This window comes from Dermacentor andersoni, chromosome 11, assembly GCF_023375885.2.
Source record: "Dermacentor andersoni chromosome 11, qqDerAnde1_hic_scaffold, whole genome shotgun sequence".
In the NCBI taxonomy this organism is placed as follows: Eukaryota; Metazoa; Arthropoda; class Arachnida; order Ixodida; family Ixodidae; genus Dermacentor; species Dermacentor andersoni.
In genome coordinates, this window is record NC_092824.1 from 26,098,263 (window position 1) to 26,125,325 (window position 27,063).

At 45.3% G+C, this 27,063-nt stretch overlaps 1 protein-coding gene across 1 annotated transcript; it reads right to left on the minus strand.

Annotated features, from left to right (window-relative positions):
• Nucleotides 1-1,359: 1,359 nt before the first annotated feature.
• On the minus strand, nt 1,360-25,123 carry Acat1 (Acetyl-CoA acetyltransferase 1). Its single transcript, XM_055064740.2, has 13 exons — nt 25,015-25,123; nt 24,089-24,159; nt 21,875-21,992; nt 17,918-18,013; nt 16,023-16,123; nt 13,337-13,429; nt 12,158-12,208; nt 11,830-11,931; nt 10,434-10,581; nt 7,626-7,739; nt 5,199-5,263; nt 3,206-3,363; nt 1,360-1,686 (listed from the first exon to the last, which is right to left on the minus strand). Exons 2-13 carry the CDS (start codon nt 24,119-24,121, stop codon nt 1,566-1,568), a joined length of 1,200 nt encoding a protein of 399 aa, XP_054920715.2. The 5' UTR covers nt 24,122-24,159; nt 25,015-25,123; the 3' UTR covers nt 1,360-1,565.
• Between the last annotated feature and the right edge of the window lie 1,940 nt (nt 25,124-27,063).

Here is a 27,063-nt window from a genome sequence, read left to right on the forward strand (position 1 = left end):
GAAGAGCCGCTTATATGTGAACCTGCTCCCAGTACAACTGGCGATTGCAGCGCCGCTGCATATCTACGCCTTGGGGAGCAGACTTCATGTAGACGTACGCCCTGTACCTACAACGCGAATATCCCTATCGGCTCATTCGCTATATGCTCGCTGGGAAGCGCGTAGCATCCGAAAATAAAGATATTACCTGCACACGGAGGTTTCAAGGGAGCACCTGCCATAACATACCGTGATCCGCTTCCACGATCCGATGCCGCGAAGAGCGACCTGCCACCGCGCATGCGCGAGCTGCGCCCGGCTTCCTACCGTCGCTGCGCCGCCACCGCGACTGCCTAAGTGGCCGTGGCATATCACATCTGTCTCCACTGAAAGTATCGCAAAACTTCGCAACAGTTTTTGTCGGACGCGAAACAGTGCCAAGTAGAATGACGTTGAAGTCGAAAATGCGCCTCGTCTGGGACGTGATGCGTCACGCTAAACCACTGGTGGGATCGAAGGATGCGAGGGCGTGTGGCCTCGCAGACAGGAAGGTGCGCAGCGACCGTCGCGCGCGGTGGCTCGTCCGAGTTGCTCTGTAGTCGAGAGAACCACCTGTAGGTTCATTTAACCGCGAGATAGTTGTCCACACACGAAAGTGGTGATGAAAAAAATCACCGCCCAAGCACTCCCTAGAGATGGTTAACCAGTGTAGGTGAAACGTGCGGTCCCAGTGTTTTTCACCGGGTTAATCCCGACAGTTCATTAAACGACGGCTTGATAGGCCGCCGAATCCTAGGTACGCAGTTGCTTCTTGCGCGCCGCTGCACGAGCCTGTTCTTGTGCCCGGGCTGCAGCATCGGCACGGCGTAGACGAGCTCGTTGCCGGTTCTGCTCGCGGCGTTGCTGATCGAAAGCTGTCTGCTCCTTAGGAGTACGTATAACGCGTGGCCTACCCATTTCAGAGGCGGAGAGAAACTGCTGCGCGCGACGTCGGGCAGCAACGACGTCACAACTGGCGCAGCCAATCGTGCGCCTCTGTTTTTTTTTTCGGACGGACGAATCAGCTAGCCTATGCATCTTCGCTGTAGTAAGCACTTTGACTAGCGGTGTTTTCATTTTAAGCCCCGCCGGCTCCAGGCTTATAGCTACTTTTAAGCGTAGCTATAGTTGTGGGAGGTAGCACACTGTGCACTAGAACGGTTAAGTGTTCAGAAGCTGTCGGATGTGTCATGTGGAATGTTACAATCATTGTGGAACGCCATCGCCATTTCCACAGTTCAGTTGGCGCCGAGAAAAAATACTGGCAACTCCCAAGTAACTTACAAAGCCGCGAGACCAGTACATATACAGTAATACTACTAGCAGAACAAAACGAACGACGAAGCAGCCTATAAATTGTTTATTTCAACAAAAATATCTCGATTCAAATCCATGCATATTCTCTTACCGCCTGGAACCTCCATCGACGACACATACAGTATGCACTAGACCTGGTCAGTATAAGAAAAATTGGCGACTTGACATAGGTGTGCCTATTGAAGTTCACGGCGCCAGATAGCTTGTTTCCGAGTGAAATAGTAGCAGACTTAAAGCTTCTGGATCAGTATAGCAGAACCGCCGCCACCGCCGTTGCAGGCGGCAGCAAGGCCGTACTGTCCTGGCTTCAGATGCAGCGCTAAGCGCCCTGTAATCCTTGCACCAGACGCTCTGTAAACAGGTCACGAAAGGGCAATGTCAGCTTCGCGTACTGCAAAGTAAAACTGATCCTGAAAAGCTTAAAACCTTAAATTATGGGGTTTTACGTGCCTAAACCACCTTCTGATGATGAGGCACGCCGTAGTGGTGGACTCCGGAAATTTCGAACACCTGGGGTTCTTTAACGTGCACCTAAATCTAAGCACACGGGTGTTCTCGCATTTCGCCCCCATCGAAATGCGACCGCCGTGGCCGGGATTCGATCCCGCGACCTCGTGCTCAGCAGCCCAACACCATAGCCACTGAGCAACCACGATGGGTTGTTCCTGAAATGTGGTTCATTCAGCGAACGCGAAGCACTATAGCTGCTGAGTAAATGCGTGGGACAGCACTTTCGGAGCGTTCAGAAACCTAAAAAGTTTCACGCAGGCTTATTACTTCCGGTGAACTCGACATTCGTTCACTGGGACGCTGCGTTTTAGGGAGGTAATATTTGTCACGGTGACGTTTTTCAAATGTCATTGCCAACAGAAGAGGGTGATTCGACCCACATGATCAAGGCAGACATTCTATTGTGCCCATACCGAGAAAAGACGCGCACATTTGTAGCACTGTCCTCTGCTGACCCAATTCTTTAACGCTCTTCTTATCTTTGATCGGCTGCGAAACTTCCCAGCGAGTTACCCCTGGCTGGCGTTGCGTCATGCATGTGTAAAATGCCTGGCGGACGACACTTACGCTTGGGTGAACTTTCTGCACATGCGCTTATCCTCGCTGATCGTTACGCTTCGCGCCGTTGTAAGGCGCTGACGAGCCGGTTGGAGTAGGTTGGAGGACCGTCTACGCTCGTGCGGTACTGTTAGAGAATTGGGGGGCTGCACTTGCTTTTACTGCTATACCGGTTCTTTAACGTTACTTGTACAGAGTTTTATGAAAAATGTGTCGCAGCTTAGTCGACTGACACCAAGAACGACGCGTTAGTTATACCGAGTGACTCAACATAGTTTTGGGAAGTGCGACAGCCTAGATAATGTTTTACTCTTGGCATAACTTTAATATCGGTTTTGGTGCATCAGTTGTATTTGAAAAAAGTTGTAGAGCCTGCTTAAAGCACCCAATGAAGTTCGTGTGACCTTATCTTTTAAGGTCTTTTTTTTTCTGGGCCGCGGAAAAAGCCTGCGAAACACGAAAAAAAAATGTCATTGCTCTTTCCCGTGTCTGCTATACCTGTATAGGATCAACAATATGAGAAAATATTACTGTACTGCGAGAAATTCTAGGCTACAATCCACCAAGTAAGTAAGCTCCATAGCTCAACGCTCAACAATATATTCGCCCGGCTAGCACGTTATATCGATCAATCTTTATTTTTACGTCTATACAACACGCCGCAGACAGAAGGGTCCGTGAAAGAGCCTAGACAGCTTGAGAAGTTCTCATATCGGAGTAAAAGCTGTACCTATGTCATAAAATTTTTGTTTTCTACAGTACGAGACACTGTTGGCGGCAAGTACAAAAATCGTGCACGTACCCAATCGGGTGTCCAAGGCTGACTGAACCTCCGTGCACATTCACTTTAGAGTGGTCCAGCTGAAGGTGTTTCATGTTACACAGAACGGCGGAACTGAAGGGCTCATTGATTTCGAACATGGACACATCTTGAGCCTTCAAGCCAGCTTCCTTTAAGACCTAGTGAAAGACATTATGGCCACCAAAAAATGACCACAAAAGATTAGACCACGAACATCGTGCACTACGACAGGCGAAACTTCACGCACGATCACAAAAGATCTCGCTACATTTTGCACCATGTAGCTTGACACAACAATGAGAACGGCTTTAATATGTGCCTCACGTAACAGTTCTTTTTTCAGCATACCTCAATTTACAGCGCCATTTTTTTTCATTTAACTGTGGACAGAATGCAAAGGAAGGCTGTACACAAAATAAAGTAAGCGCAAGCTGCCTAAAGGCAGGCTTCCGAAAAAAAAAAAAAAAAACCGCAGTCCTCATTGGTACCGCAACAAAGCAGCAGGAAAAGTGCGGCAATTTCTCATATCCAAGTGCGAAATAGAACGTGAAGAACGAGTAGACTTTTTACAGAAGTGAAGCGTTCCAAGTATTAGTCGTGGGGCGCTTTTATTCTGCTGAGCAAGCGCGAAAAATTCACGATTCTTCTTTCATTGCAATTGATTTTTTTCTCATTTTTTCCACGAGAGAGGAGAGAACCGGGGAGGGGGCTGCTTTTATAACATTTCTTTGTCTAGAAATACCAGACGCAAATTTTCTCAAACATGAATCTTTCCCCATGATGACGATTTGAGGTTGGCAATCTATAGCATATTAAACGAATGTATAACTTTCGTTTGAAGCTGAAAAAGAACTTGCATATATAAACGTGATCACTACTGCAAAAACGTACTAGAACCTTACTTGAGTGGCGCGACCTCGCGCCTGTGCCTGACGCGTTTTGTACCGCACCTTTTTTTTTTTTTTACGCTACGGCCTTTCAGCTCTTGCGGTATAAAACTCCATCTATCACCATCTCTCGAAAAGTTGAAGAGAATACGGAACAGGAACAATGCCTATATCAAGTGCACCAACGAATAGCTCGCGATTAAAAGCGCTGGAGACACAACGCGGTCACAATTGCAGGCAGGCTTGACAGCTGAAAGATTCAGAGCGGGGACGCCGGAGAAGTCGAGTGCGGCGATCCTCAAATTAATTTATTGTTTTCTCCCGGCGTCTTCACGGTCCCAACAAAGGGATGCCAGCTTTGTCACTCAGCATCTCAAGGAAAACTACGTTAGGCTTCTGCGATAGCAGAACTTGCCATGAGAGGATGCTTCGTAAGCCAGATAATGAAAGACTGGCGAAAGAATAGCGAAAGCAAGAAGAACGGAAGACGGGCGAAGAGGCCACCACGCGGTTTCCGCACCCACTCTCCGGGATGCAGTGGAGTGTGACAACACCTGCTCGAGCCTGAGTAACGTTTGCTCGGTAAAAAAGAAAGTGCTACACTGCATTCTAAATAGAGCGAGAAACGTTACAAAGCAAGTTAAAAAAAAAACCTTTGTCAAAATGGTCCAGATGCGGTGAAGATACGTTGAAATCCGTAGCGGCACAATAACTTATCGGCGCTGGCAATTCGGCGAGAAAGGGAATCGGAAGTTTGGTTTTCAGTGTATCCAGACATAATAAAAATTTGCATGTCGAAATAATAATAAATTTATGAAAGAATTTGTTACCACTGTTGAGTCAGTCTACCACTTTAGTGTTCATTTAGGCAAAAAAAAAAAAAAAAAAAAAGAGACAACTTTAATTGAGCTGTGGCAATTCTTAATGTTGCGAGCCACGCGAATTATTTATAGCTTGGGAAAACAGCAATGTCAACCCCGCAAATAACTATATAGCTGTCAAGCTGGTTAGTTTGTGTATGTGTATTTATATGGTTATGGTTAAACTTTCTAAACTTGTGACTATATTGACCACATCAATTCCCCGTATGCAAAAATGAGACGCACCTTTGTCATTGCATAAGCAGTCGCAATAGAAAAGTGCACCGGTTCAACAGCAGCATCGCCAAAGCCTAAAAGAACGAAAAAACAACAACAAACAAGCAAACAAACCATTGAGAGCTGCATACGCCAAGATAGATTTAATAAGAGCTCGAGGAGCATGCAGCTATAACGCGAGGTCAACTCCGATTGTCCTATTCAAATGCATGCAAAACTCAGAAATGTTCTCATGAGACAACCGCTAACTGGACCGATCCCAATGAGATTTATTAAATTTCAGAGACAAAACCAAATTCTATCAAATGTAGGCAGGGGGAATTCGATTTAGTGCCTCGTATGTTATGAAAAACTCAGGCAAACGGTAAGTTAAAGAAAAAAAAAATGAATCATTAGGTTTAAAAATGCGCTATACTCTACACTAAAAAAATAGGAAAAAAGATATCGCATTTTTTCATAGTGCATCTGTAAACTGTATTTAAAGCGGGCGCATTTCGTATATGAACTTAAGAGTTTGCATAAATTTCTCGCTTTGCTTAAGAGAGTTCTGTAAATGTCGTATACTCAGAAATTAGTCGCGTAGTTCGGAACAAAGCGCGCGCGTAATACAGCAATTTTACCCGCCTTACATGTCATAATATCTGCAGTTTACATAACGATTATCATTATTGATTACCGAGATTCAGAGTTGTAATATTGGCCCTGCAGGCTTTCTTTAAATAAAGCAATAAAAAATGTAGAAAACAACTGAAATGCCTAAGCGTAATACCTCAGTCATATTCTTTGAAATGCAATGAACCTCACCAAATTGTACAGTGGATGGTGCGCAAAAGGATTTCTCTGTACTCGTGCATTTATATCGAAGCTCCAGAGCTTTGGCTTTTTCCTTATCTCGCTCCGTTCCTAAGTGGAACACTTTTGCAAATATTTGTCATTTGCCTAAATGAAACAACCCTGCAGATGAAATCACACAGTATAAGGTACGGCGTTTGGTGTATTTTAGCGTTTTACCAGGTTTTACATAATAAATACACATAAATAATCCACATAATAAATACGTAGAAACAAGTTCCCGAAAAATAGCCATTGTTATCCGGAACAATGTTACACGTACCTATACGTGTTACTTGGAATATTCTTTTACGCACCTGTAACTGAAACGAGGCTTACGTACGCGGGACGATGCCTCACATATATGTAAATACGTAATATTCTGGTTCCGGTCAAGCAAGAGGTGCATCGAATGAAGTAAGGCCAAACACAGTATTGTAACATTCGCCGATAGCAAATGCAGGCGAGTGCAGGTTTACAAAGAATGCGCAAATAACAATAAAATTTACCTGCTGCATCCCTTCGTGAGAGGCAAGTTGTTTCTCGTCTAACCGCCTTTCACATTCAGCGCACCACAGCGCGCGTTCGATATGCATCCGGTGTAAAAACATGGAAGCTAATATCTCTTAAAAGTTGAAGAAATGTAGGTAATTGTATGCAGCGCACCTTTCAGAGCGATCCGGAAATCTTTGACCAAGGAAACCCCCATCAGTCCGCAAAACAAGTTCTCGGGCCATGGACGCGGGCGGAGGGCAAACATGCAGGGTGCGGCTAAGGACGCGGCCACCTTTGCAACGGGCGGGCTCGAATTTCAACTGGCTAAGCACGACGGCGCTGTTTGACGATTACTTTCAAGGCGCACGGCTCGTGATGCTACTCGTAGGGAGTGCGGTTTTTCACGTGCTGAAGGGCGACGCAAACGGTAGACGGCGCAAGGTGACAGTCAGTGTCAGCATGCGCGACGGCACGTGACAGGCCTCGTTAACTGCTTCATTGAGCAGTGCCCACCAACTACGTGCATTTATTTTCTCTCTGTACCGCGTCTGCGTCAGTTCTACAAGCTAAATAAAAGTAACGTTCTTGGGTTTCGCGTACCAAAACAACGATCTGTTCACGAGGCGCGCCATAGGGGGGGGGGGGGGGGCGCTTTGGATTAATTTTCACCGCCTGGGTTTCTGCAATGCGCGCCCACTGCATGGTAAACAAGCGTTTTTTGCATTTCACCCATATCGAAATGCCACCGCCGCGATCGGCATCGCACCCGGGACCTAGTGTTTAGGAACGCAATGCAATAGCCTCAGGGCTACCACGGTGGGAAGTTGTAGAAGCTTTCAAAAAATATTAAATTTCACAATTCTGAAGAGTTCCGCTTTGCCATCTCAAGACTACGGTGTTAGATACAAGGGAACGCCAACGAGGCGACTGCTTTGCTGTTGCAACAAAGCCGTCGCTTAACAACCGCAGCGCAGCGAAGGCATCCTCGTTACACTGAAACGAGCGGCAAGACTACAGTAATGTAGTGGTTGCGATGGACCCTGCGGGATTCCCGGATGTTCGATGGCGTTTGCAGCCATGATAAAGACTTTTTTGCGAGCTCGAACTAACCGACAATCCTCGCGAGAGGCTTCACTCCGAGCCGATCGGCTGCCTGGCGAGTCATCAGGACGCAAGCAGCCGCCCCGTCGTTCAGGCCGCTCGCATTGGCAGCCGTGATAGTGCCTGCAGGGAAACAATGCAGCCGTCAAGCAGCAGCTGCCAAAAATAAAAAAAAAATAACAGCGCAGGTAATATTCACAAACCGCGTAGTAAACGAAATGTACCAACTGGATTCTAACCTCAAGTACGGAAATAACATGTACATTCAACGAAACGTGATGTATGGCATAAGAGCTTTGCTGAAAGCACGTGATTATTTTAACACGTCCACATTGCTTAAATTATACTTCGCCTTCATTCACAGATATCTTAGTTACTGCATTTCATAATGAGGAAACGCGTATTGAACTCACCTGATGTAATTACAATAGATAAAGATTAAAGAAGCTATTAGAATAATAAAATTCATTGCATACTGTTCTAATGATTCACATCTACTCCTAAGCATCACGATACTCTCTCTACATAAATTAGTCCAGTTAAATCTCACGGATATATGGTAAAGTTTATCAATAATTCAATTTCATCCAACATTTTATTGCGTAATCGTCTCGTTCGCACAGGGCGGTGTATTTGTCATTGTATTTGCAAGCTGTCGCAGACTACAGAGAAATGGCTAATCACACGCGTGCTTTCCTTCGCTCGTCACTGTTAGGTTCGGACTCCACGCTCAATAAATACGTAATTTAACAAAGAAATTAGCGGGCTGATAATGAGACCACTACGACTGCGATGGCGTGACTGCGACAACGGCGAACAGATCACTCCACACTGGCGACCACGCGTACGCGACGGCCCGACGACAAAGAACCTGGCGACGACGGCGGCACGAGGCCGATGTTCTCTCGACTGGCGTCGAAGAACAGCGACAACGTAGGGTTCTGATGGTGATGTACGAAGTGAGTCTCGGATTGCGGTGAGGACTTCGGGGCTCGTAAGTGCTTAGTGGAAAAAAAGAAAGCGAAACCGGGATACGAGGGGCAAGAAACAAACAGAAGGGAAATAATTTTTATGCTTTTTGTTTTGTTTCAATGAAAAATGTGCAAGTCGGCACGAGCGAACACAGCCTTTCACACAACTAGCGTTCGCAGTCGTTGACTTGCTCAGCTTGCACTATACCCTAAAGAATGTTTATCTCTTCGGACTATGGCAAGTTTGCACATGTACAAGAAAAACAGAACGAAAGGAAAACAGAAGTACTGAGTGCGATAGAGTAGGTATCGAGAGTAAACATTAGAAAAACGATCAATCAAGTTCCTCGATTATCATCAAACACGTGTACACCAAGGATTTGGCTCCCGCGAAAGAAATAAACAGAAATGGCCCTACTGGATATTAAAGAAAAATTAGTTCAAACATTGATAATAAGCAGTACACCCTCAGAATATGTTTTTTATTTAAAAAAAAGCACTTGATTCCACCAAGCATGCTATTTTGTTTCGTAAGCTCCCACATTACGGTATTCCAGGCGTGGGACTAAACCTGATATGCAGTTGTTTATCTGGCATGGTGCATGGAGTTCACTTGTATAAACGGTTATAGTTACCAGTTGCAGCCAATAAATTATGCAGCACCGCGAGGATGTATTCTAATTCTTCGTTATCTATGTAAATGACATCGTGCGTATACTGCGAACTCCTGACGTAATACTATACGTAGACGACACAAGTACATTTTTCACAGGTAAACACTTATTTGATCTCGAACAGATAGATAGCTAATAGATGCTTTATCGAACTGCCAAGTTGGTTAGATTGAAATAAACTGCAATTGAATGTTAGGAATACTAACAACATATTCAAAAGCCATAACAAGCCGGATTATAATGCTTGTAGGAAATTTAAAAACTGCGTTATTGAACGGGTACGTATTTACAGATATTTAGGTGTTGATTTCGAAGAGAACATGTGCTGGACACCTCACGTAAACAAGCTCTATGTGAATATGTGCAGAGGCGGCAGGGGATATCAATAATGTACAATATTCGAAATTTGGTTCAGAAATGGTTAGAACTTCAGTTGTATTACGTCCTTGTTCATTCTGATCGTCACTACTGTCTACCTATCTGAGGCACCACTACTAAGGAAAATTTTGACAGGTTAATAATTCTACGAAAAAAAAAAAGGCGTGTGCTGCATAGCAGATCTTAGAACCCTAGAACACTAATCTTCAGAACTAAATATTGAACACAAGCGCTTGCTTACCTAATACCTGATTTTCTAAACAGAAATCGCAAAATTGCTGATATCATTTGTCAGTGCAGGTCGGCTTATGGCCTAAAAAAAGGATAAGGATTATTTCTTCCTTAATTCTACTGAATAACGCTCTTCGTGCGATATGTGGTTAGGCTGCGGTCGTATTAGTCTTTCATATATTCTTTATTTATTGTATAAAGTCTTGCACAATTTCTGAGCGTTGTTGTTCGTCAGAATTATTCCTTACTGTTTCAGCATTACTGAGAATAATGGATGCACAAATTGTAAAAAAAATGTTAGCATTTGTATAGTTTCTTAGTTGCCTTTAGCAGAGATTATTGTTCTTCTTCGTTTCTTTATTGTTTCACTGTGTTCTTGTTGCTTTCTGCCTCTGAGCAATGTACGGGTAAGGGGGCCTTCGGGAAACAGTTGCATCGGCTTTTAGCCATTTCATGCGAGATAATGTACATCTAAAGAAAATGAACAAATGAAGTCTAACAAACAAAACCATCTCTTGGTGGCTTCATCCGCAGTAAAATAAAGCTACATAACAGGTCCTCACCGCCTTCTTCTACGAACGGAGTTGGCAAGCTGGAGAACTTGTCAAAGTCAGCTCGCTTATATTCCTCGTCCTCAGTTACTAAAACGTCGGGCTTTCCAGGCTTTACCGGTACCGTCACTGGCACAATTTCCTTGGCGAGGACGCCTTCCTGCAAACCAACGTGACATTGCACTAGACAGCTTCTATGGAGCTATGCACATTGAGGAAGGACTAAGCAAATACAGATGTTTGAGGATCACGCAGTTTACACAGAAAGCAAATGTACTTCATAATACATGACGTAGTGTCAATGCTATATTTTAGAGACAGGGTTTAGCAATCAGTTCATCAAGTAGTGCGGGTTCATACTGCAGAAAGCAAATGTGTCGCTGAAGTAAAATACACAACAGAACAAAATAACTATATGTTCTTGAACCGCACAACACAATACAGGTGAAAGTGCCACCTCCATCCTTAGCCTACACTTGAAGCTTTGGACCCATAAGAACAACAACAACAACAAAAAAACTAGAATAAATGAATATAGAGCAGGAACAATTCTTTTGGATGTGGACGTTTCAAAGTCATGTTTTCATCAATGTTAGTTTGGTAATATTTCCATGAAACCGGACATAATCCAAATTTTCAAACCGAGAACACAGCACGTTGATAGCACATACTGCGAGTTTTGTACTAGTTTCATTTGTAACGGTCAGACAGCCTAGTGTACCATGCAGGTGTGAGAAATATTGATGAATGATGTCGCTTCTTCGGAGCTAGCCTTCTGGGCACGAAAAAGTAACAACACTGCTGCAGTCGAAGGCTCAATTATATGTTGTTACGTTTAACCCCGCAAGAAAGCTGCGCGGAAGGTCCGTTTCTTTGAGGTATGTGCAATTATTCTTCAGAGAACGTTCTGGAATCATGAGTAAAAGTGGGCGTAGTGAATCAGAAACAGTACGACTTCCAAGTTATCAACAGTGGCCAAGCAAGGAATGTCGCTGGAGCTAGCGTTCCGACAAGGGGCCATGTCTTCGTCGCAGTTCTTTTTTTGCTCTGAGAAAAACGAGTCCCGTTGTCTAAACGTTGGCTGCAGCCACATCCCTGCTCATCACAACAAGCCTCAATCTTTCAGTCAACCTCTCTGTTTGTATGATTCCATAAGGTATATTAAAGGGCAATGAAATATGTTGACATGGATAGGACGCAGTAATATTGATATTGTGTCTAAGCTGTTACAAAAAAGACACACTGGAATAATTGAAACGTAGTAATGCTGATATTGTCTCGTGGATGCTACGAGTTGAACATGGTGAACTGAATAGGATGCGGTAGTTTTGATATTGCATCACAGCTACACTTATATTGACACTGATATTAATACTGTCTCATAGCTATTAGACCTAACTGATATTACCTTTGCAGCTGCGGCGCTTCTCTTGTAGCTTTCCATGGCAAATTTGTCTTGGTCTTCTCGCGACAGCTCGTACTTCTTGGCCGTTTGCTCAGCGCAAGTTCCCTGGATTGTTAAGCAAGAGGTGTGTTACGTTCGTAAACTCATTGAAACAAAACCACATATCGAAAAACCATGGTCAGCTGTTCTTCTAATAGTATGAATCCAGTAGCAACGCTAACGCTCACGCTGCGATGGCAGTCTTACGTCTGATTTCATTCAAATCAATGAGAACGGTTTAGACAAGCTGCGTCTCACACGTTGCAGAGAAGGAAAGAAGCGTGCAACGCACCATGTGAATCTTGTCATAGGCGTCAGTCATGCCGTCGTGTACTATGCCATCCTGAAATTCAAAGTAGAAAAATAGTAAGGCGCGACGTCATCGTAAAGATGCGCGCACGTCCGTTTTATAGTCCTTGCCTTTATAACCGTTAACGTTGAGACAACTTCCCGTGTACCGTCCATTAGGTCCAGGTTAAAGAACCCCAGGTGGTCGAAATTGACCCGGAGCCCCCCTCTGTGGCGTACCTCATAAGCATAGCTTGGTTTTGCTGCGCAAAACCCCAGAATTTAATTCAACTTCTTATGTAACGTTTGTACATGTATAGTGACTCGTGCTTTACAGTATCACAAAGCCTCAGATTTCTTTCATTTGCTTTTTGGGTGCATTAGTTTAGTGAGTCAAGCCCAAGTCACAGGTGCCGCTACGTCATCATTGCTTTCGGCGAGCAGTGTCTCGATCATGTACTGAGCGGTGGGCTGGCACCGATGAATTCTTTTTGTCCCCGACCGCTGACGATGTACGCCCTTCACACTGTCACGTTAATTCGGGAGGACGAACTTTGCTTTTCTTTAAATTTAAACACGTGCTGAAACCGTTTCGCTTGCCGAGCGACGAGAGACGACATCGCAGCATGCCTAAAGCACTGCCTTCGAGATAATTAAGCATTTCATTATTGAAGGAGCGGAAGACAGTAATCTCGAAGGCCTAAAGGGATGGCATTTCACTACTGAAGTAGTACACTCTGTTTCGCCGGACTGTACTTGATGTAACAAGATGGAATTATAGGTTTGAAATGGAGCTGCATACTTACATTTATTTAACTAGACGGCGACGATGAGATGATGAATTCTATGAATATATCCTTTGAAATGGGGCAACAACAAGTAGTCACCTAGCTTGCTTGAGCTAATCAAATATTGAGATATACATTTATCGCCGTGTAGCATGTTGCCTATCTCTAGTTGATCTTTTTTCCCTTCATGAATACCTCTGTCTCTATACTGTGCACGTATTTACGCCTATAACGAATTCGATGCTATCGATCTCCTTCCTGCTTTTTTTTCATCAATACTCTAAACGTCTGCTGCTCATCTCGACTGCGGACCAGTCAGTGCTTCAATCCATGCCCCCACTACCCATGCCCCCATTCCCCAGTTCCCTTTATGAGGAGCTATGTGTGTTACTTACCTGTAAATTAATCCCTCCATAGGGAGTCTCCCCTCGGGCCAAGTAGTACGGAATATTCGACATGCTCTCCATGCCACCAGCAACCATAATATCCTAAAGTGAAACAAAGTCGCATCAAAAACATTTCTTCTAGGCTAACGTAGAGTGCGTACTGCTCTCTTTCGACAATGAAGGTGCAATAACATGCACCTACTGGCTAGAGTTAACTTACCGCCAAAGAACTACATTCGGCGGCTAAAATTTACAGACCGCGGTGTCCCAGAAGAAAGCTAAATATTTCCGCAGCCTCGGAACGCAGCCTTGCATTGCTGTTTCCAGCTTGCAGCAGTACGCAAGAACACTGTCCATAGCATATTGCCAAATGTACTTATTTTATCTCTCTCGGTGACCCTCTCTCACCGCAAAAAAAAAAAAAAAATGTTCGAAGCTAGCTCCCCAGTACAAGAAGCACCACTCTGCATCCGAATTTTCCCGACTGTCATCGCTAATTCTATCCGGGGTCCGTTATCACCGAATCCTGTGTAATCACGTTGTGTGCGCGACACGAATTTTCGTAGTACTTTCTGGAAGGCACGCGGACACCAGCGATTACTCTGGAACCTTCGACGAGTCGCGTATAAAAGCCGACGTGCTTGACCCGCAGATTCGACGATCGCCGACTGTGCCCGCAGCTATTGCTGTGCTTTGAGTGTAACTTGTTTTTCCGGTCGCAGGTTCGCCCAATAAATAGCTTCGTGGTTCACAGTTGTCGCTCCTGTGTTTTTTACCGTCACTACAACGTGAAAATATAGTAAAGGGTGTCAGCATAGCGTTGATACGGTTTTACTGGCTACCGTCACCAATTCCTCAGAAAAGCAACGCTTTGTCAGAAGCCGCGGTCCGTTTACTTTTTTGACGGAATGTCGGTATAGCGCATCCGCGGTAAGAGTGAGAGCTGGAAAAGAAGCTCGCCATGAGTAAAATGCGTCACACATGCCGCTAAGCAACGGACGTATGAGCTTTAAAAGGACAGGCGGTGGCCGAATTCGGGTCCCAGCCACAGTTTTCTGAGAGTAACCAAATCAGATCTCGAAGGCTCTGCTCTTACTAGCTGCAGGAGTCGGAATAACTTTCAGATATGGAAACACGTCGTAGTCGCCCTGTTAAAGCAGCCATCTATAGTAGCTTCCATCGAAGTGTCCATCAGTGCACATTATCGAGCAACCTTCCCTTAGTCTAACTTTTATACCACGAGCGCATTAAACGATGGCGTAAGGAATGACGAGGCTTCACGAATCACAAGATTTTCACGCGTGAGTTTAATATTGGCGTACATATATATCTCAATTTCGAAACCCGCCACTGCCTTCCGCTCTTTCCTTTCCGCGCACACACACACTACCGAGGCGCACTGTCCGGACAGTATACGCAAGTTGGTATACAGTGGAAGCTGGGCTACACAAATGCTCAGCTTTGGATTTCATATCACGCTTGTACTAACTACGCGCAAAATAGCCACTTTTGACGAATACCGGAACTATTAGTGAAGACATTTTGTATTCGCTTTTAGAACTACTACAACAATAGGACATTCCTCGGTGCGGGTACGGTAGTGCATTCATCGCACCGCAGTCGTTCATTCGAGTGCATATCGGGCACTTCTTCCGGTAAATTTTTTAGTCTTATTTTTTTTCTGTAAACTTAGCATACCGCTGTGCTTGTGGATCGTGCGTGCACGCTATGCATGGAAAAGGTTAGCTTGAATTTCTTAACTGTGTATTGGGATAGCCGGCTGGGATGTTACCTACGTTCTCGTTTCTCGGCATGCAATTAAACAGTAACAAAATGTACAGACATTTATGCTCTTATTAGCTTTATAAGTTTTCACTGCGCTGCATAATTTGAAAAAAAAAATGTAATTAAGCATAAAGCTTCCCATTCTTAAGAGGCAGCTTTAGTTCTAGGGCTCCTATATAAATATGTGGGGAAGGAGAAATCACTTTTCTCGGCAACCGCTGCACCAGATTTCATGAGGCCTGTTGCATTTAAAAGAAAAAGAAAAAGGACTGTTGGAAGCGGATTTTTTATTTAGGCCATTGATTTATTAAAAATTGGCGAAAATATAAAATTTTTAGAAAACGGTACCATCAAGTTCACAACTCTAACTCAGCAATAAAAAACGATATCGCAATTCTGTATATTGCATCTAATAGCACCTCTAAAGCGGATAATTTTGATGTGTTATACATGGTCTTCAAGTACACCACCAATATGGGAGTGGCAACTTTGCAAACCATTCGTAAATATTGTAACAAATTCCCATAACATAATTTAATATATCAAATTTGTCCGCTTTGGATGTTCTGATGGACGCAATTTACAGAACGGCGATATCTGTTTTTGATGCAGAGGGACGAATACATAAAGATCGGTTTCCATTTTTTAAACACACAATTATATAAAAGTCGATGTAAAAAATTGATGCCGCAAATCGAGATTGCGTTTTTCCAACAGTTACTAGAATTTTAACTTTTTCTCTAAATTGCCGCAAATTTCATTAAAATCGGCCCAAGTGTTATCCCAGCAAAGCTTCTCTGCGTTTTACATGCATTTCAATAGGCGGTGTTGGAGTTGGGGCTGAGCTAAACATTCTTTTCTAGGCACTGCCCGTCGAACTCAATTTTCGTCTGCAACTCGTGCGACTCACCTGAGATCCACACATGAGGCTCTGAGCTGCTAGCATGATCGCTTTCATGCCCGAAGCACAGACTTTGTTGATTGTTGTGCATGGCGCGGACAGAGGGAGACCTGGAACGAAGGGACTATTACAAACTGAGCCCAAATGCGCTTTCCCAATGCCCTCTTTGCGAAAACAGAACAGAAAAGAACTGCTGCACATTCTGAGTCCGATAAGCAGGGGCACGGTTATCGTCTGCAATGTTGTCCCGTTGTAGTGACGGTGATGACCCAGTAGTCAGCGTCAAAAGCGTGAGCGACGAATCTCAGCGCTTACTTCTTTAGTTACTAAACTTGTGCCTAGGATACAAAACAACCAGCACTCGGAGCACAACGATAGAGGAGAGTGAAATCATCGGTCATCGAAGTGTCATGTGCGTCGGCGGTTTCTACATGACCCATCGTACTACATTCCAGCGTATTTGCTGGTGCTAAAGAAAATTAAATTATCAGGTTTTACGCACCAAAAGCACGGCACAATTACGGGGCAAAACGCAATGGGGGACTCCGAATTAATTTTCACCACCTGGAACGCTTTCCTGTGCACCTAAGGCGAAGTACGCAAGGGCCTTGTTGCGTTTCGCTCCCGTCGAAATGCGACCGGCGTGGCCGAGGATCGAACCCCCGACCTCGTGCTTAACAGAGCAATGCAGACTCTGGTGCACGCGTGTGCTACCGAATGCAAACCAGTGCTCGATCGCGTGCGCGTGATCAGATTCCACAAGATTTTGTGGACATAAAATTGGTGACAACCTTCGAGAAAGTTTCGATACACAAAGGTTCGTATTGCGTCAAGTGATATCTTTGCAACATTTGTTAGCCTGCGAAAAATGGTAGCAGGAAGAAAGATTAACGCTGTACACGTGCCAAGACGGGAGCTTGTTTGATGGCGTACTATTTTTGATTGCTAGTAAACCGAAATGAAAATGGCAGATATCGCGAATTTGTCACATCGTTTCGATTGCTTGAAGAGGCGGACATTACTTATGCGAGAAATCCCACAATAATATTAGCCAGTTAGCAATTCTTCTATAGTTACATTGTAATTGCGCATTTTTTATCACAATCACCAAAATTATTAGCACTCAGTTTTTTTCACAACGCAGATAAGTGTTATCTAGATCAGTGCATTTCGCCACGCATTATGAGGACGTAATTCTTAGAAATGGAACAAATGACATTATTTCTAATAAATTTATATGGTCCCATTACTTATGCGCTTAAATTTTGCAGTTCTGACGTCGGGCCTAATGTGACTAAATAAAAGCTTAACTAGTGACCCATTGTTTCTCAGCTAATGCTACCGTGCGGCTTATCATGCAAGTAATGCCCGCCTACTTAAGTATCTCAGCCGATGGGACACAATGACGCAGTCTCCCCAAAAGGGCCTTATTAAGATTGTTTTCACATAAAAATAAGCTGGTATACATGGTTTTCTAAAAATACATTGCACTAACATATTTGCATAGATCATATAGCGCAATTTAACCTGTTCAGTGGAATTAACTAAATATGCGGACATATATGGAAAGCAAATGAGGATGCCTAGGTAGCTAGTTCGAACAATTTGCTAGTTGCCTTTTGAATTATTCACTTTATGGTCCTAGTTGCAATTGCGTAATTGGAGCGTGCTGTAGGGTAGTCATGTCTGCTTCGCAGAAATCCTCAAACTGGAACTCTTTTCATGATACGCGCCCACAAAATCTGGTAGGGCAAGCATGGACGTTTCAGTTGAGATCATGCCAAACTGCTAATGGAGCGCTTTTGTGAAACCGTTAACTGGCTCACTGCGGTGTATTTCTTGGCACATTTTTAAGGACCGACGGCACGCTTTACCGAGGCGTGCTTTCGCGCTACAGTACTTGCCTGCTCCCAAGGCTGCCTGCCTTGCCGGTGCCTGCCCTGCGCCAGAAGAGACCACGTTGCCCATAATGACTTCCTGGACATCTTCGAACTTGATCCCTGTAGGAAGTTACGCATAACAAGGAAAGCGTTGTCAGAAAAAAATAATAAGCACTACTCGCTGTGTTGTGACTCTCATCCTTGGCCATGTGGCCTTATTTCTCTCTAAATGTTGTCAGACAGGACTGAAGAAAGGTTGAGAAAGAGAAAAAAAAAAGAGAAAGGCCAGGATTTTAAACACACAGGAAAGAGACACTTCATCAGTTTAGAGTGATGAAGTATTCTTTTTCAAACGAATATTTTCGTTAATTGCCAGTAATCTATTAATTATTAGACAGAAAAATGGACATCAAATTTCTACTCTTTCAACAATTTAGCGTCAAAATAGCAGCGCAGGTATGTCAGTGCAACGTCACAGATTTCAAAGTACTTTTTATTATATGGTTGATAGAGACTCAATAACGGCATACCCTCCTGTATTTTTCAATACCTTCCCAGTAGCTCGGCAATACATGGGAGCCTGCGCTTCGCTGCGGCAGCACCACAATCCTAATAATGTAATCGCGGTTGTTGTTAGAGCATGAACAACTTCAACTCGGTGCCGCTGCTGCTACGTCCTCACTCTCCTTGCTTTCTGCGTGACGTAATAACATGCCATGAAGTAGATGTGACCCTAACAATGTCCCCATAAACTGTTGCCAACTGCTAAGAAATTGGCACACACTGAGCTACCCCAGGTTTTGGAGTCACTGGGTAAGATTTCAAAGTACTTTTTAGTATATGGCTGATTGCGGCTCAATAAAGGCATAACCTCCTGTATTTTTCAATACCAGCCCAGTAGCTCGGCAATGCATAGGAGCTTGCGCTTCACTGCGGCAGCACCACAATCCTAATAATGTAATCGCGGTTGTTGTTAGAGCATGAACAACTTTAACTGGGTGCCGCTGCTGCTACGTCCTCACTCTCCTTGCTTTCTGCGTGACGTAATAACATGCCATGAAGTAGATGTGACCCTAACAATGTCCCCATAAACTGTTGCCAACTGCTAAGAAATTGGCACACACTGAGCTACCCCAGGTTTTGGAGTCACTGGGTAAGATTTCAAAGTACTTTTTAGTATATGGCTGATTGCGGCTCAATAAAGGCATAACCTCCTGTATTTTTCAATACCAGCCCAGTAGCTCGGCAATGCATAGGAGCTTGCGCTTCACTGCGGCAGCACCACAATCCTAGTAAATTAATCCCGGTTGTTGTTAGAGCACGAACAACTCCAACTGGGTGCCGCTGCTGTTACGTCCCCGCTGCCCTTGCTTTCTGCGTGGCGTAAATAACATGCCATGAAGTAGATGAGACCCTAAGAATGCTCCCATAAACTGTTGCCAACTGCTAAGAAATTGGCACCCACTGCGCTACCCCAGGTTTTGGAGTCACTGGGCCGGCATCGAAAAAGTATGGGAGGCTATAGTAAAGGTTGATGACGATGTGTGAGTTTTATGGTGCAAGGGCTAATTATGGCCATATAGTGAAGGTTCATTTCAGTGCCTGGCTTACTTAGAATACAATGTAGTTTATGACTGACAATAACAAATTATCTGAGCCCGGGCCATGGTCGAAGAATAGACAGGTGTCTCAACGACACCCGGGAACAAGTTCCTTCCATGCTCGTAGTTCCCGCCTCTCCCTCTATTGACGCTACAAGATGGAGGGCATTAGAGTCACTGTATAGGTTTCCTTTAGGGAGCCTGTCCAGCAACTCTAGGGGGCGGGATTCTTTAGCACGAAAACATGAAACTATTGCGTGATGACCGTGTGTGTCTGTAAGAAGGAGGAAAAGTTTCGACAAAGCGAAAATACTTTCTTCCAATCGCCTCTTACTGATGATGACCTCAACACTGCCGTGCTCCTGTTGGCGAAGGAAGAAAGTGCTAACAGAATCGCAGTCAGCTCGCTCTGCAGACAGACCGGCGCCGTTGGGACACCCGTCTATTTTTCCACCGTCGGCAGGGTACCGACACCATCTAAATCCATGACGTCGCGAGGAGCTGGCGCGGGAATTCCCAGACCGCATCGGCCCCCTGTCTTGATTTTGCTTCTTTCCTGGCTTACAAAGCCTGTTCCCGCGTCAAGAGCGGCTCTACTGGTATTGTATAAAGGTAATCCAATCATTTAGCTAAGCATATAACACAGCAAAACTTTTTTTTCTTCGTTAGCGTCCCTTTAACCGAAAGACCGTCTCGTTGGCTTTTTAAGGCAGACCAACGGAATAGAAAGATGGTGAATATAGAAGAAATAAAGACGCAATGAATGTGTGCACACCAGCGGACAGCTGTACGCTACAAAATTATTTTTTTCACCGTAGTTACCTCAGCCAACTGCAGCCGTACGTAGTTGAAGGGGCAAGTATGTCGAGAAAAACGATGCATGGGAAAATGAAAAGGATTATCAGAACTGATCTCACGATAATTGTTGAAGGTAATCAGTCTAAAAATTCTGAGATATTACGTGCCAAAACCAATATCTGATTATGAGGCCCGCATAGAAGAGGACTGCGGATTAATTTGGACGACCTGGCTTCTTTAACGCGCCCCTAAATCTAAGTACACGGGTGTTTTTTTCTATTTCGCCCCCATCGAAATGCGACCGCCGTGGCAGGGATTTGATCCCGCCACCTAATGCTTAGGAGCCCAACACCATAGCCACTAAGTAACCAAGCTAGACTTGTAATCCGTCTAGCATTGAATCAATATAGCGACATACCACATTGCCACCATCGAAGCGATTTATGCATGTGTACTGCAGCGAGACCCTTCTTTCGCGATTCCCTAAGAACAATCGGCGCCATCCGTAGGGGCGGCCGCGAAGATCGCAGGTGACCTCCGTAATGCATGGTGGACCGCAGCGCGCGTACGCGGAGAAACGCGCAATGCGGCAACCGGACTCCCCTCTCGCGCTTGTTTCTGGACACGCCGTGCCATCTAGTGGCGCCACCGAGAAATCCGCGCATGTTCTCCGAGACAAGAAGCGTGGCATGCCGGCGCCTGCAAACGCTGGGAACTGTTCTCTCGCTTGCAGCACACTCAGTGGCGCATACTCAGGGACACAGGTTGGCGAGATCGTCGTTGGAGAGCGGCACGTGCCCAGTATATTTATGACGCAGCTCAAGAGAGCGTTGGCGTGAAACACGGTTATTGAAGAGCGGCCCATGCCCAGTGCACTTGTGGCGCAGCATGCTAAAGCGTCGCATATTTGTCCTTGCGGAACCCTCGTCAAACGAGTTTGACTCCCTTCAAGCATGGGAGAAATATGAAAGTTCTTTTTCGTCACTGTCGAGCGGTAAATTACTAGGGCCGCATACCTGTTTACCTAAGTTAACGTCAAAGATGTTCATCGAAGACCGGCACACACATACTGGCACATACTGAGTGACTCAAGTTCACTGAAAAGAAGTTCATTGAAGGCCAGCACATCCGAGTGGCACATACCTAGTTGGCCCAAGTTGTTGTAAAACAGTTACGAACACGCACACGCGCACGCACACACACCCACACATAGTTACATACGCACTTACAGTGATCCACGTCGGCGTGAAAGAGGTTCTTGAAAGCGCACACATATGCACACAGTGCCACATGCTCAGTGATACAAGTTGGGCCGAACCTTGTTCTCTCAGCACAGCAACCTGACACCCTACTCATTCGACCACGTACAATGACCCAAGTAGGGTAGGAAAACGATTAGTTATATGGATAGGTCGGCAGCCCCATGAAAGTGCGTGGAGTACCCTAAGAATGCCAACGCATTGAAAACGAACGTTAATCCTACACAAGCTACAGACAAAGTACTGATACCTGAAATACTGTGCAGTAAAGGCACAGAACTCATCCCACTGTTCACAGAACCCGAAATCCAGGCACGTCTCACCCGCTCTCTCGACGGCCCCTTTGATCGCTATGGAACCGAGTCTTGTTGCTGGGACCGCAGCCAAGCAGCCTCGGAAAGAACCAATCGGCGTCCTTGCGAACGAAGCGATGACGACCTCCTACGCAGGTAAACAGAAGTAAACATTCTCACTTTCACATCACACACTCTGCGTGTACAGTTGCGTTCGCAACAAATGCTCTTAGGAATTGTGCCACTTTCATGATTTGTTTAGCTGTTCAGCGTGGACCGAATATGAGCAGGAAAAAGAGCGCGAAAGCCGCTGTGAGTTCATGGAGTTAAATAAACATTGACTCGCCATCCCGGCCCTGTGAAAGTCCACGTCCAGCGAAGCTGTTGAAAATCACCACTGCAACAGCTGAGGGGGTTTGCGACGCTTTATTGCTTTAGAGTAATGGGAGCAAAGGTAATTTTGGCAGCACATCGCCGCAGATCGTATTGCCGTTTCTTTTCCCTTTGCCGCTCGTCGCATTCACGCTGCTTCTCAGGATTCTTAACTATGCGTCGCCTACCCATGGCGCTGCTGCTACAAACAACAATGAAATGAGTTGCTAGGCTCGTTCTTTTATATATGAAAGGCTAGGGACGTCACTTCCCGCGTTGGAAGCTGCCGTTGCCGCGACAGCTTGCTCAACAGTAATCGTTACCGGGAAAGCATATGGTGGTGGTGAGAGGGGGGAGAGTGAGCTATGGGGCACGCATTGTTAACAGGATCGCCTTATCATCAATGACGTGGTTCGGATGCTTGTTTTGGGCTTTTTTATTGCGAGGGAAGCTGTACTGGATGTTGTATGCGTGATAACAAAGAATGCGTGAACTTTTCAAAAACTTCAATCTCTGCAAGTATTTTTTTCCTGTGAGGACGTGCTGCAAAAATTCCAACCAACTAGAGGCTAACAGCTTCGCTCTAGATGCCTTATTAGAAAACAAGAATATCCTAGAATAATATTAAAGCTTCGCATCCTCTAATACAAACGTGGCATTGCAATGGTTCAGTGGGTGCATTAAATGTCATGCAAATCTAAGGTTGTTATGAACTGTGAGGTGGTTATGTGGTATGCTAAATATATTTGTAGTTCGGTAGGCCAACTCGTCTGCAACACGGCTCACTTTTCTACATGTGCCTTTATTTATTCATGGAACCGTCCATGCTTGCATAAGTTCGTGCGTGTACGGCTTATATATTTCAGGCTTTCCTGCAATCGTGTGCGGACATTTCATGCGCGCACGTTCTTTAACGGTATTAAATGTTTTTCTATGCGTTTCGTGATTTGAGCTTGTTTGCCATGCGGCGAGCAGTCGTCCGTTCCACGTAAACGCCCGAACTTCACCTTCAATTCATGTTATCAATAAACGCGAAGGTAACAAATCCCCCCCTCCCTCCCTTCTACAATAATCACCTGCAAGTGCGCGAGGTGGATTTCTCGGGCTTTATTTTCCCTAATAATAAGAACCAGTCTTCATTTTGCTTTTTGTTGTTTGTTGTGGGTTCCAGTTGCTGTATAGTTAGGTATCCTGTAGCCTTTTCTTGTTTTGTTTTCATTTTGACTTAAGACAGTTCGGTAAACGCCCTTGAGTCCTCAATATGCAATAAGAAAACGAAATCAGATATTTTGACGAAGACTGCGAGCAGCAGCCTACGCAACGGCAGGCGTTGTATCTCGCACAGAAGCTACACGATGGTTCGACGTGCCTAAACCAAAATATGATGAAATATGAGGCGCGCCGTAGTGGGGGGGGGGGGGGGGGCTCAGGGTTAATTTTGACCACCTGGGGTTTGTGCACCCTATGCGCAGTACACTGGTGTTTTTGCTTTTCGGCCCCGTGGAGATGTTGCCGGGGCCGGGATTTGATATCGCCCCCTCGGGGTTCGCTGCGCCATGCCAAAGCCACAACGCCACCCCGGCGGTTGCTGTCGTGTGGACGAGTTGGAGCTGCATATTTCGGTGATAGGCTGGCGTGCTTTTATTTCCCATGCAATGACTCTTGAATTTGAAGGTCGAGCATACAAATGGTCGCACATCATACGCTGAAGTACTGCAGTAAAGCTAGAAATACTGCAGCTAAAATAACACAGAGTCGCGTAATGATACCCGTGCAGAAAAAAAATTGCAGCTCGCGATCGATGTTACGGCTAATCAACAGATCATGAAAACGAGGACCGACACGTGAAGGAGCAGTGACCTGGCTACTTACATTCACCATACGCGTGGTGCCCTTGTTGTCCATTTCCTGCAGTTGGCTTTACGGGACAGAAATGAGATTTCCTAAAGAGAAACAGTGAAGGAGATACATTAAGGTACGTGATTATGGCAGATGATTGATTAACTGCATGTATTACACACATAATAAAATCTATTATCTCTTTCGCAGACAGGATAGCCCGCCACCACCAGCGAAACAGGTAATATCGGGGTGCTGTGCACGCGGTTGACACGCCGACTGACACACGGCCGTTGACATGTGACTGACAGACGGCAGTGTCACCGGCCTTGCGCACAGCACTCCTTTATTCTCAATTCTACACCCTCGCCGTTAACAGACCTTCGCTCGTTGCCGCACCCACACGCGTTACCCCCTCTCGCTTTAGAAGAACCCTACCTATATATACTGTGGCAAGGGAAGCATACGTCACCTTGAAAAAGACAAGTCCACTTGTTGAAACGTTGGCTCCCGCTTTCACCTTGTTCTCGTTTTGCTCATTATGTACTTGTGTAATTTATGTAGTTACACAATTACATAAATTATATTAGCGCCTCAAGAGCACCGCCTGTAGAAGTTTGGTAAAAAACAGAGAAAGAGAACCCCCGCAAACCAAGCTACCGAGTGGCGAAATAAACTGCAGAAGGGTACGCATTTGGGCTGGTTGGTTCATGATTACGAGCAGTAAAACAGTGCTAAACAACAGGACAAAGAGAGAGACTCTCTTTGTCCTGTTGTTTGGCGCTGTTTACTGCTCGCTGCCGAGTGTCGCCGTTGCGATTGCGCTGAACTAATACACAACACTGGCCTTACACCATACCTATTGAGCATAACATATGGCAAGGCTTCATGGCTGTGCTCGACGGCAAAAATAAGAACCGGTATTTTAAATGTTTAGAGCAGGCTACCACGCAACTTACCGTGAGTTGAAGTTAATGAACTATACGAGATCGCTGCAGACTCTGAAAATAACGCCGCTCCGTACGGATATGAACCACGATGTCGCTCTTCGTCGCCCTTCACGCATGACACAAGCTTCATTCTGATAGCTGGTTGCTTCAACGAAATCCGCTATCTTGGAGACAATACATAAGACATTGTCCATGTTTGCGATGCGCGATTCTAAGGACGTTTGTGAGGTCGAAAGGATTCGGCTGTTACAAATATTCTGATGAAGCAAATGCGGTTTTGTTGGTTGAGGCCACGTTTGTTTATTTTTTATATTGCTATAGCATTTACATAGACATGTGCTGGAAGAAAGTGCATGCCACGCTTGAATATTGCGAAACATAATAAAACGCATACTACCGTTGGAAAGTACCCACTTATAAGTGAAATCATGATAATATCAACATTAACTTCATTTATTTAGAGCAAAATGAATGGAATTATCACCGATAATTAAAATTTGCGATCAACTACATTGCGCATTAGTCGACATGCCATTTTGCACTTGGGATGGTGCTTCGGCTCCAAAACTGCGTACAGTCGACTTCACTTGGCGCCTACCTTTGCGACTGAGTCGCGAGGTAATGTCAATCACCAGGACGTCTGCTGCTTTATGGAAGGAATGTGTGTAACGTTTCTTGTTGTAACATTATGGAAATTTATAAACGCTCACTCCCCAAAATAGCGGCAGAACTCATCTCGCGATGACCGTCGGCGGTAATGCGTTCGCATTGGATCGATATGGCAATTCGACGTATTGCCACTGTTGAAACGAGGTATGTATGAGGCGTGCACTGTAACGCGGGCTCCTCTTTCGCGCTTCCATAGGAACACTCGGCGCCATCTAGCGCCGCCGCCATGAAGCCTGCGCGTGGCCTTCGAAATGCATAGCGCGCCGGTGCTTGGGGACATTGAAAAACGCGCCAAGCTGCAAGCGGTCTCCTCTCTCGTGCTTCTTTAGGGACACGCTGCGCCATCTAGTGGCACTGCCGCGAAGTCCGCGCGTGGCCTCCGAGACTAGAAGCGTGGCGCACCGGCACCTGCAGACACTGAGGATTGTTGCCTCGCTTGCCGCACGTTCAGCGGCAAGTACTCAGTAACCCATCTTGGCAAGAGGTTCATTGGAGAAAGGCACATACCTAGTGCATTTGTGGCGCGGGCTGCTAATGCGTCGGGTCGCTCTCCTTGAGGATCCCTTGGGAGGTGGGGTCGATTCCGTTCGGATAAATTTAAGGGATCTTTTTTCGTCATCGCAGAACGGCACATTCCTATTGTGACATACCTAGTTACCCACGTTGGCGTCAAATACGTTGACTGAACAGCGGCGCACATCTGCTCGCACATACCCAGTACTCCAAGTCGGCGTCAAATAGTTTCTTCGAAGAGCGGTGCTGACCCAGTCTCGCGTCTATAGCGATTCACGTCAGCGTGAAAGAGCTTCGTTGAAGAGCGGCACATGTGTACGCATTGCCACATACTCAGTGACCCAATTTCGTCCGATGATTGCTCTCGAACCCTGTTACCTCAGCACAGCAGTCCGATGCGTCACCCATTTCGCCACTGACTATCCGGTGACCCAAGCAGGCGGGAAATCGGTTATATGCAAACATAGATAGACAGTTCCAGGAAAGTGCATGAAGTACCCAAAGAACGATAACGCATTAAAACGCGCTTGTTTCACACTGGAACAAGCTGCAGGTTTATTGTAATAGGGATATTTTGATTAGTGCACGGTTGTGCACTCTATTAAACGCGTAAGCATTTTTATGCCTACCCGACGAGGAAACCCGTCCGTCTGTCTGTCACATAAGATGAATCGCTATAAAAAAGATTAAATTTGAAAGGAAGAAAATTCACCGACGGTTACAATACCATCTAATGCGAAATTTGAGTGCAGCTCTACACGTGTTTTCATTTGCGATGTATCAGCTGGCGCGGACAATCTGTCTCGTGCAGCATGTTGCAAACGGAGCGAATTGTGGCGCTACTACATCGCTAATCGGGAGATCGCGAGAGGCAGA

Bases quoted from the DNA above. Each gene is read 5' to 3' on its own strand.
- Acat1 (XM_055064740.2), bottom strand. From the start codon at position 24,121: ATGGACAACAAGGGCACCACGCGTATGGTGAAT. The intron at 21,993-24,088 runs GTAAGTAGCCAG...TTACCTGCGTAG, and splicing joins GCACCACGCGTATGGTGAAT to GAGGTCGTCATCGCTTCGTT. The intron at 13,430-16,022 runs GTGAGTCGCACG...GTTTCACTTTAG, and splicing joins GCCTCATGTGTGGATCTCAG to GATATTATGGTTGCTGGTGG.